The sequence below is a fragment of the Oryza sativa genome, chromosome 1 (genome assembly GCF_034140825.1).
Source record: "Oryza sativa Japonica Group chromosome 1, ASM3414082v1".
Lineage (NCBI taxonomy): Eukaryota > Viridiplantae > Streptophyta > Magnoliopsida > Poales > Poaceae > Oryza > Oryza sativa.
In genome coordinates, this window is record NC_089035.1 from 25,362,980 (window position 1) to 25,373,704 (window position 10,725).

Consider the following 10,725-nt stretch of genomic DNA (forward strand, 5'->3'; position numbering starts at 1 on the left):
TGGATGTTGGAAGACCACAATTTATACCTTTGCTAACAAAACACTGATTGCAATCCATGCATAAGAAAGACAGAAAAAAAAAACTGCGGTACAACGCATCGAAGCTGATCTTACTAGCATGAAAAAAACCCGTTCATTTTCAATCCACAAGGATTCCTAACACGTGGGATTTCGTTCCACGCAAATGAGTAGCGTGCAAAACCTCCATTGATATGCCCCTGCAGGTTCGGGTTCCCCTGGCAAAAAGACGCTGTGCTACGGAAGGAAAGAGGAAAGAACCGTCTCCATCGAACGCGTTCTACCCATTAAACTCGATCACGAACACGAACACGAGAGCAGCTTGCGCTGCTATTCTGAGGCCATCTCGGGCGTCCTCCGGCGGGCGGTGGGAGCGCCGTTGGTCTGGAGGTGATCGTCGGGCTTCACGCCGAGCGCCCGCCTTGCCGAGTGCGGAGTCCTCGCCGCCGTGTTCACGGGTTTCACCTTCGGCTGTGGCCCTGCAAGCGAAAGTATCAGCCCAATTTATCATCTCGCTTGATTGCGCTAGCTATGATATCGATGCGAAATGATGTGAAATTGTGAATGATCTAAAGGTTCTTGCAAAGTGAAGTGCTTTCTGGTACGGTGATAGCTACTCCAACGATGGCAAAATGGCAAATCAGATATGTAGATGCTGGTGTGCAAGAAACATCGGAACGGCTGTACCATAAATCAGATTATCCGAATCACTTTTTGGGTACGGCCATCCATCATATCATACGCCATCTTACCAAACAATGCATGCATTCCATTTGATGTTCTACAGGAAAACTGTATAAATTTTATGGATTTTCAGCTGAAAATCATACGTTCCAATGAATTCTATTTGCAGTTCATGGAATGAGATTTAAAAAATGTGGTAGGATAAATACCTGCTTGCCTGGGCGCCTTGCCGTCCGCCTTCTTGGCCGTCGGCAACCTGCCGTCGCTGCTGGCCGGCCGCGACCGCAGGGTGCCGTTCGACACGGCGGAGAAGGTGTGCTCCGGCGACATTGCACCGAACCCGTTCTCGTCGCCGTACAGCGAGTTCCCGTCGCTGCCCGAATCCGAGGCCCTGTCCTTGGCGACGTGCACGGCGCCGGCGGCCTTCTCCCTCTCCATGACCCTGTACGCGAACATCTGGAACGGCACGTCGGCGACGCGCGGCGCCTCGCCGCCACGCTGCCACGCCGGGAGCTTCTTCAGCAGCTGCGCCTCGATGTCGAGGTAGTCGACGGCCGGCTTGGGCGCGTCGTCGGTCTGGCCCTGCTGCTGCTGCTGCTGCTGCTCCGGGTTCAGGATCAGGAACCGCTTGACGTACCGGAGGACGCGGCAGATGGAGGCGAACGCCAGCCGCTGCGCCGGGTCGGCGTGCCAGCACCGCTTCGTCAGCGCGGTGAGGTACTTGGGCGCCTGGAACGGGAACAGCGGCCGCTCGCCGGCGCAGATGTTCTTGCTCGTCTTGTCGCCCTGCAGGTGGTTGTCCTCGAACGGCACCTTGCCGGTCAGCAGCTCGAAGCAGATCATGGCGAAGCTGTACACGTCGGCCTTCTCGGTGCACCTCCCCGCCGCCGCGGCGTCCGCGACGCCGTCGGACCTGAGCACCTCCGGCGCGTACCAGATGCAGGAGTTGTCGTTGCCGTTGGCGTTGCCATTGGCGGAAGCTTTTGCGCCGCCGGCTGTGATGCCAGCTGGCTGCCCATATCCGGCGACCTTGACATGCACGTAGCCGCCATCGGGTTGGCGCGGCTTGACGAGCACGTTGGAAGGGTTCAGCTCGCCGTGGTTTATCCTCTTCGCGTGCAGATACTCCATCCCGCGCGCGATCTGCAGCATAATGTCGACGGCGACGACGAGCGGGAACGGGATCCGCCGCCGCGGGCAGCTCACCTCCTTGACGTAGCTCCCGAGGTCCTTGGCCATGAGCTGGTCCATGACCACGAAGTACTCTTTCTTCTCCTCGTCGTGGAAGCAGTACGCGGCGTGCGCGACGTTCGGGTGCGCCACCGAACACAGGAGCGCGACCTCGGCGCCGGCGGCATCGGTGTCCCCGATGAAATGCTTCATCGCAAAGCTCTCCCCCATCCAATGCACCTCCTTGAGCCGGCCGCCGAGCCGCCTCCGGACGCTGTAGTCGCTGCCAAGAAGGACAGATGCCGGGTGCAGCTTCCCCATCGCCGCGGCGAGGAGCTCGGCGAGGCGGTGCTCGTTTTTGCTCAGAGGTTTCGACGCCGCAGGGCCTTTCATTTCGTCGAACATTTGCGATATCACCCATCTGTCCTCCTTCCACGCCATGTCCATCCTTGCAACGAGCTCTTGGGAGACCAGATATAGCTTGCCGAACGCGTGCTCGAACAGCTTGGGATCGAGCATGTCCCTGTCGTACTTCCTGGCGAGCACCAGCCGCCCCCTGGCGAGCTCGTCCGGGTCGGAGCCGGCGATCTCGCCGGCGGCGTCGATGGCCTCGAGCGCGACGGCGACGCACCACAGGACATTGTGGAGGTGCTGCTCCACGCACTCGGTGCCGTGCGCCATGGCCGCGGCGCGCGCCCACCAGCTGCCGCGGGGGTCCAGGCACTGCCTGACGTACGCCTCGGCGTCGCGGAAGGCGCGGTGGAGCTCGCGGAGCGGCGCCTCGATGGCGCGCCACTTGGCGCCGCGCTCGTCGAAGCGGAGCTGGGCGCGAACCTGCCCCGTGACGGCGGCGAGCGCGCGCGCGCAGGCGTCGGCGAGGAGGCGGCACTGCCGCGGGTTGATGTGGAGGTCGTCCTCGAACGCCATGAGCGCGTTGATGCTACCCACCGCCTCGCCGAGTTGCCGGAGCTGCTCCATCCCTATCGGCGATCAGCCTTGCCTGCCGATAGGACGATGGATCAAGTGCGCGCGCTCTTCTTGATTGCTTCTTTCTTCCTCTGCTTCTTTGGATGGCACGGATTGAATTCCTTTCCTGACAAGGATAAAAAAAAAGGGAAGAAACTGATGTCAAACGTGCGAAATTTTCATCCAAAGTGCTTTGATCGGCGTATGAACACGAACTTGATTGTGGTTTGATGATGACACCAAAAATATAAGGTAATAAATGCAGAAAGTAAATTTTATACATTTCTGAACATTTTACAGTTGTTGTTTCCATCTGTTTCTTCCAGCCTCCAACCATTTTAGGAACATTTTGGTGTGAACCGAGAAGCATCGAATCAGCAAAACAAAACTTCATCAACACTGCACAATTCAGTACTTTTCATCTGAACGGAACATATTCAAACACCAAATAATTCAACGAAATAAACTAAAAAACTATTCAATCCATCAAACACAAAAAAACATACTGTAGGAAACAAGAAACCAAAAGATGAAATCGAAACAAAGAAGATTAAAAAAAAAACATGCACATGAAAGATGCCACTGAAAGATAACTCACACAAGCTTGTAGGATCGCGGCACCAGGGCAGCAGTCTGAAATCCTTATCCGACCATGGACCGGCGTCTTGCTTCAAGGATCGGCCAGAGAAGAAAAGCTTAAGAGAGAGGTGCGAGAGCTCTGACGTAGAGATCCCGCAAGAGAGACAACAAGGAAAGGGGGAGGAGTCTCCAAAGCAAAAGGAGGACGATGACCAGGATGCCGACGAGGAGAAGGAGAAGAAACAAGAAGAAAAAGGAGCAGGAAAGCGCCGTTTTGGAGGGGCTTAAACTGCAGGGAGTTATGGGGAGCAGCAAAGCAAACGCGGCCGTTTCCTTCCTGAATCGTGCGTGCTGCTGCTAACCGCGAGAGGTTTTTCGCAGCCCCATTTTTAAGCAGCACACAGCAGTTGCTAAAAAGAAAAAAAAATCTCTCCCGTTTCTTTCTTTTTTTTGGCCATCGCTGTACATTGACTGGCTAATACTAGCACGCAGGCGAATGGTGTGCTGTCACTGGCCCAAATGCTCAATTGTTGCCTGAACTTGCTGAATTTACCGTGATGAGAAGAGTTTCCCGAATAGGCGTTCTAGGTAGGTTTCACATGCAGAAATTGCATGGGGTGTGAGCCGTCCGATCATGCATCCAACGGGCTCTAACCACTATACACAATACACTAACACTTAAGTATTCAGTCAGGTTCAGGCTGTTTTGAGACTTGCGACAGGTTGCTCTACGCTGTTTGCTTTCACAAACTGTATACGTGATGGTGGATAACGTAGCCGTCATCGTCAGGTGCTCGGTCGCTTGGCACGTCTCCAATGCCGCGCACGAACGGGGTAAGTGTGTGCTCTAACTAACGGCTTTGTACTTTCTGCTGGTGTAACCTCCTCTCCTACCGCCTTTCAGCCGCTGATACAAGTAGAAAACGATGCTGTACACTGACTCTGTGGCACGGCACTGACCGTTTCTCGCGCTGACGACCAACTCTGAACTCTGTACCATTGACCGGTATGATTTAAGGTATTTAATTTAATCCATGCCACCACGCAAAAAAAAAAATCAAATATGTCAACGTTCTCCACTTCTCCTCCCAGAAATAATGGGAGAGAAAAAAAAACTATCGGACTATGGAACTGGAGTAGATTATCTAGTGAAGCAAATATATTTAGTTCTCTCTTTGGTGACATTTTGCGTTGCTTGTCACGGCGCCACTTTTCTTGCTCACGGCACGATTAGGCCGCCGCCGCCGCCGCCACCGCGCCGAGAGCACAATGAGAGGCAGCGAGGGAGCGCCACGTGGCGGCTCACGGCCCGGACGACGTGGGGGAGGGGGGGAGGCCGGCTAGGTTCGTTGGTATCCGTTGCGGTAGTTGACGCGTCCTGGTCCGGTCGGTTGCCGGCCCAACCGCGCAAGAACTGCCCTTTCCGTGTGGTTGGCAGGCAGCACCAAACACAACGGCTCAGGTCACAGAAAAGTCGCGCACGACGCACCCCGGATCAATTTATATTTCCTTTTTCTGACTTAGCTCGGTCAGCAGAGTAGGTACAATAGCAAACTATTAGCCGGCTATAAACATATTTTAATGTAATAAAAGATAAGGGAGAAAAGCAGCGGACTATAGATCTATAGCCAGCTGTAGTACGGACTCCAAGACACAGTGTGTATGACTGGTGGAACCATATATTAATAATATAGTAAACAACTATTATATGAATTGGCTATTAGATTGACTATAGATAAATTGAAGCTAGTAGTAGTGGACTGTACACTTGCTCTAACCGCTCTGGTGCGATCACAGGCAACCAAATGGAAAAGGATTTTTGAGGATCTGCCACACAATAGTGGTTTTTGAGGACACATGAACTACGCCGATTCCACCATACTCATGGACACATGAAGTGGCAGGCCATTAATTAGAGTCTGTTTAGTAAGGTTTAACTTTTAAATTTAACTCTAGGAGTTGAATTTAGAGTGAAGTTATAGAATAATTTGAATTCAGTTTGACCTATCTAGTTCATTCTCTGTTACTAGTATCTTATCGAGTGAAGCTGGAACTAAAGCTATACTAAATTTGTCCTTGTTCAAGCTTCTCTAACCACATTGAGTGGTTAACTACATTGTAATATAATCAATGAAACTCTATGTAAAAAGGTACTTTCGAATTCATTCTGGAGAACCTTATTCGTACAATGGATGTCGTTGGATTTCCTACACCGACTCTTAGCTTGTCGATAGTAGTCATTTGCTATTTCACACCTTCCGTAGCTGCATATGGGCAAGCGGGCAATCAATTTGCAGTTCAGTTGTCCTCTGATGATAACTTCATCTTTGACGCGGTTGCTATGTCACTACTAGGAAAACGATTTTTCATGGCGTTGGTCTATAATTTTCGCTGACGGAAAAATACCAAAACCGCTAGCAAAATTGTAACGAGGGGGTAAGGGGCACCGACCGCCAGCGAAAATAGATCTTTGCTGGCGGTCGCGTTATACCAGCCGCCAGCGAAGATATGTCTATTATCGCTGGCGGTCACTTAGGTGCGCCGCCAGCAAAGATGGATAATTTTCGCTGGCGGTTGTGTTATACAGACCGGTAGAGAAAATGCAATTATTTTTTCTGGCGGCCCACTTAAGCAATCACCAGCGAAAATAGATTTTCGCTGGCGGTAGAAGGACAGCTTGCATAGATGGACCACCATCTATTAATATAGACCACGTGGCCCACCACCCACCCGTCCCCTCTCTCCAGCTCCCCTCCCTCCCTTCTCTCCCTCGCGTCTCTCCTCCCTCTCTTCTCCACCGCCTCCGGCGCCATCCATCCTCACCAACCAGCTCCTCCCACCCCACAGTCGGCGGCGACGGTTTAGGCGTGACGACGACGACGCGAGGTGGGCGTGCGGCGGCGACGGTAGGCGGGTGGGCAACGGCGGCGGGAGGCGAGCTCGGGCGCGGCGGCGCTCGGGAGCGGGCGGCGGCTCGCAGGGAGGCCAGATCCGCTGTCGCTGGGCCGCGGGGAGGCCGGATCCACCGCCTCCGTGCCGCGGGGAGGCCAGATCCGCCACCGTCGACCTTGCTCCGTCGTCGGCTAGATTTGATTTTTTTTCTTTTTGCATGTTGTTCCAGATGATGCACATGTTTTGATCTGTGTAAATCATGTTTGATTGTGTAAATGATGTTTGATATGTGCTGATGATAATTTTGTATTTCATGTTTGAATTTGGAAATGAGCAGCGAATCTAGATGTTGATTTGAAATTTGAAATTAATGAATCACTGGGCGGCTGCATGAGTATTTTCGCTGGCGGCTGTCTTAAGCCAACGCCAGCGAAAATGTATTTTTGCTGGCGGCTGGCTTAAGATGACCACCAGCGAAAATGGATTTTTGTTGGCGGTCAATAACCGCTAGCGAAGATCTTGATCTTCACTGGCCTTTGCTACATTTTCGCTGGCGGCTGGCTTAAGATGACCACCAGCGAAAATGGATTTTTGCTGGCGGTCAATAACCGCTAGCGAAGATCTTGATCTTCACTGGCCTTTGCTTTGTGGCGGCTGCAAATTCCGCCAGCAAAAATCCAAAATGGCCGCAACGAAAAATGGTTTTCGTAGTAGTGTGTGATGTCACACACAACATGTAGGTTTTTCACCAACTATAGAAGGTGTGTTTCTGTGTGTTCCAAATTCCAATTAATTTTCTTTGTTATCCATCAAACAAACCGTGATCGGTAATACATAGTCGGTTGAACTACAAACTATATACTAATTGGTTGTAACCTCTTTGAAGTAGAGACCGAAATACACTCCATTATCCCTACTACTATAAAAGGGCAGTCGTATCTTTCCTTCATCACATTGCACATACAACTACCCCATCCTCAAGAAAATCAGGAAAAACAAATCAAACGATTGGTTAAAAGGAAAATCAGAAAAAACGGTTGATCTTAGAGCAATCGGTTAGATCCAATCCCAGTATACTCACTCATATCACATGAGCCAGTTGCAATGCACGGGCGGCAAAACGTAGAGAAAACCGCTCTGTCTCTAAAAAAAAAAGGAAAAAAAAAAAGAACTCTTAACGAAACAAACAGGCCAGCTTATATAAATGCTACTCCATTAAAGGCCCAAAGCCACGACCGCAAATTGGGCCCAAAGGCCTAACCGCGTTAACCTGACGGCCCAACCAGGCGACCGCTCTCTCCGTTTTCCTCCTTTCTTGCGACTTCCACCTCATTCCTCCCCCTCCGACGACTCCGATCCGTAGAGATGGACCGGTTCCGACCGCTCAGGCGGATCCAGGTGGACCCCGAGCCCGCCGCCGCCGCCCCGCCCCCGCCGGCGGCGGCCGCGGCGAACGGCGGCGCGGGGGAGGACGTGTCGGCGGCCCCCGCGGCGGGGCTCCTCATGGCGTCAAGGGTGCGGCGCCGCTCGGCGGTGTACCGCGACTGCAAGGGCGACTACATCGGCGTCCCCAACGACCCGTGCCTCACCAAGATCCTCTCCAAGCAAGGTGCCCCCCGCCCCTCCCGTTTCTTTGGTCGGAAATTCGTGTGCTGTGGCCTGCGGGGTGCGATCTTGGGTTGGTAGGTTCGGATCGTGCATGTTGCGGTGGTTCAGTTGCTTGGATCTGATCCGTGGCGGAGGTGTGATTTTCTTTTACCCCTCCGATGTGGCAGTGCTAGTTTGGATAATAAATTTGTCGTGAATTGTCAATCAGCTATTAGGTGTTGATTCGATCGATAGCTCCATATACAAGTTAAGCCCCCGTAGCAAAGTGATTTTGATTGTGCGATTTGATGTGCTGAACCATGCAGAGATTAGAGCTGCTGTGCAGTTTCTCTCTGATTTTTACTCTCTTGAGTGACATATAGAATTGGCTAATACTGCTCAATAGTTGGTTGACAACCTGATTTGATGCAACCTAGCTGCTAAAGGCGTTTTAAATCATTCGTTTGCGTGAATGCTGTACTAGTTTCTAATCATTGATGTTTAAGAGCCTATTGTAGCGTGAAGAATCATCTCCAAGCAGAGGAAATTGTTTGCGGCACGGCAATTGTTGGTTCCTGCTGCTAAATATGTTGTACTATGCACAGCATATGATATTCTCACTGTACCATGTTCTTTTTGTATTTAGCATCACCAGATTTCTAAAGCAGGTCATGACCTTTGATACATTGCAGGGGACAACAAAGTTCTGTTTGCAGATAAGGTATTGAAGTTCACTCAATCAGGAAAGATGAAAAGGCGCATCCTTGTGATCACAGATTTTGCTCTCTACCTTGTTGATCCTGATGCTGATATATTGAAGAGGAGGATAGCGCTCGCGGCTGTCGATAAGCTATGTATAAGCAAGCTCAGTGATAACTTCTTTGCAATCATCGTGCCAACTGAGTATGATTGTTTAATGGCCAGCACTAGAAAGAAGGAAATAGTGGATATTATAATTAAGGCTATTAAGAGCAATTCTGAATATCAGCCTCAAGTGGCTTCTTCTAACAGGTATATGGCTACGGTCTTTGTGATGAAGCTTTGGTATCCCATACTATTAACCATAGGATGTACTCTGAACAACATCTCACATGTAGCTAATTTTTCTGGGAATGCAAACGTATGAGATTTTAAATCCCAAAAACACTTGGAAGTTAGAACTGCTATTGATATCTATTTTCCTATTAGCATCTACTTTATGAGAGCAAATGCCAACTGTCGTGATAACATTATTCGTGATTAGTTGCTACTTTTTACTGAACCTCTCAGCATTGGTTAGTGTCGTTGGGTTCAGTCTTCTGATCTAGCACCTCAGATGCCTTTAGACATTTACTGCATTTTGTTGCCAGTCTATGATAGTCTAATTTGTCAGGTTCTTCTCTCTGTAGGTTTGAATACCATGCTGCTGCTGAAGTGATTAAAGAAGTTGAGTTTGAGGAAGCTGAAGGTATGTATCTCATCCTTCATGAGCGCTAGATGATATCATTTGCTTGGTTATTGAGAAATTGGAATAGGTCTATTGTAGTGATTCTATGAGTTCTACACTCAATCGTGTGCATTTTCTTCCGGTGCCATTGCTGATTTTTGTTTAGCTAATGCTGGCGATCTATCCTGTTTCCATTAAAATTTAAAAGAAGGATGCAATGCGTTCTTAGATGTTATTGCTTCATACTTGACATTAGATTCGAAACACTTTTGCTTGATGAATGCTCACGTTGCTGATTTTTCAATACAGGAGGCGTTAAAACTAGGATCACGCACAAGGCGAAGGCGAAGTCATGATTGAGAAATTATGTATGATTGTTCCCTGTAAAATGTATAGTTCTTCGAGTTTCAAGGGATTCTTATCAGCGCTCTTTATGCAAAGTTCAAACAGACAATTCTTTGATGTATTGTGCCTTCTATTTTCTCTGATGTTTCTCTGGGAAAAAAAAGGTGACCTGTCGCTGACTATATACACTATCGCTAGATTTTTCTTTTTATCATAGGCTATTGCCACATGCTTTTGTGCTATTGGAATTTCGATTTTGGCTCTGTTCGTTACCTGGAGTTCCCAACTCCCCCATCTCATTTTCCGCGCGCACGCTTTTCAAACTGCTAAACGGTGTGTTTTTTGCAAAAAGTTTATATACGAAAGTTGCTTAAAAAAATTATATTGATCCATTTTTTTAAAAAAAATTAGCAAATAATTAATTAATCACGTGCTAATAGACTGCTTCGTTTTTCGTACCGGAGGGATGGGATCCCAACTCAACCTGTCTGTTAGAGTCTTGACGGCTCACTCTTTTGGAGAATGGAATAATTTATTCATGGCTAGCTCTGTTTGTAGTCAACACTGGGCCACATAACCATTGATACAATCGAGACCAAAGTAGAAAAATGGAATATGTGGCCAGCTGTTAAACTGTTCCAGACTTTGGCACACCACCTTTGATTTGGGACGCTGTTCCACCAACTTATATGCCATAAAATATCTGCAAATGGTGCGCTACCACACTGTATAACAAAGGCTGTCCGTCCAATGTCTGTCCAGATCAGGGGAGAAGTTCATCTGGAGCACTGCTTCTTATTTAATAGTAATTCATTTTTTTTCTGTATAAACAACACAATCACAACCAAGCATGGCAAATTAGATATTGGGTATAGATGCTCCGTGAAAGCTGCCACGCAACTCCGCGAATTAAGCCATGTTTAAGAGCGTACAGCTGATCTGTTATTTATTAGTCGTACAAAGCATGTATGGAACGGCCACTTAGATGAGATCGTTTCACTCTGATTTCCCAGAGAATCACTAATCACCTTTTGATTAAGTAAATGACCCCTATTGAG

General features: G+C 49.2%; 2 protein-coding genes across 5 annotated transcripts; one reads left to right on the forward strand and one right to left on the reverse strand.

Moving 5' to 3' along the window:
* On the reverse strand, nt 1-3,757 carry LOC4326630 (uncharacterized). Of its 4 annotated transcripts, none has more exons than XR_001544521.3 (4): nt 3,437-3,757; nt 912-2,965; nt 706-810; nt 1-497 (listed from the first exon to the last, which is right to left on the reverse strand). XR_001544521.3 is itself a non-coding variant. In XM_015775102.3 (4 exons), the coding sequence occupies exons 3-4, from the start codon at nt 2,848-2,850 to the stop codon at nt 349-351; spliced, it is 2,088 nt and encodes a 695-aa protein (XP_015630588.1). In that variant the 5' UTR covers nt 2,851-2,965; nt 3,120-3,237; nt 3,437-3,574; the 3' UTR covers nt 1-348. The 4 variants fall into 4 exon arrangements, 3 of the variants coding, with proteins under 3 accessions (XP_015630588.1, XP_015630579.1, XP_066167543.1); XM_015775102.3 differs by lacking the exon at nt 706-810 and adding an exon at nt 3,120-3,237 and having other exon boundaries at nt 3,437-3,574; XM_066311446.1 differs by having other exon boundaries at nt 370-497; nt 706-799.
* A 3,883-nt stretch (nt 3,758-7,640) lies between these two features.
* On the forward strand, nt 7,641-9,909 carry LOC4326631 (uncharacterized). The gene is made up of 4 exons (XM_015769195.3): nt 7,641-7,918; nt 8,589-8,907; nt 9,285-9,343; nt 9,632-9,909. The coding sequence occupies exons 1-4, from the start codon at nt 7,675-7,677 to the stop codon at nt 9,676-9,678; spliced, it is 669 nt and encodes a 222-aa protein (XP_015624681.1). The 5' UTR covers nt 7,641-7,674; the 3' UTR covers nt 9,679-9,909.
* The last annotated feature ends 816 nt before the right edge of the window (nt 9,910-10,725 follow it).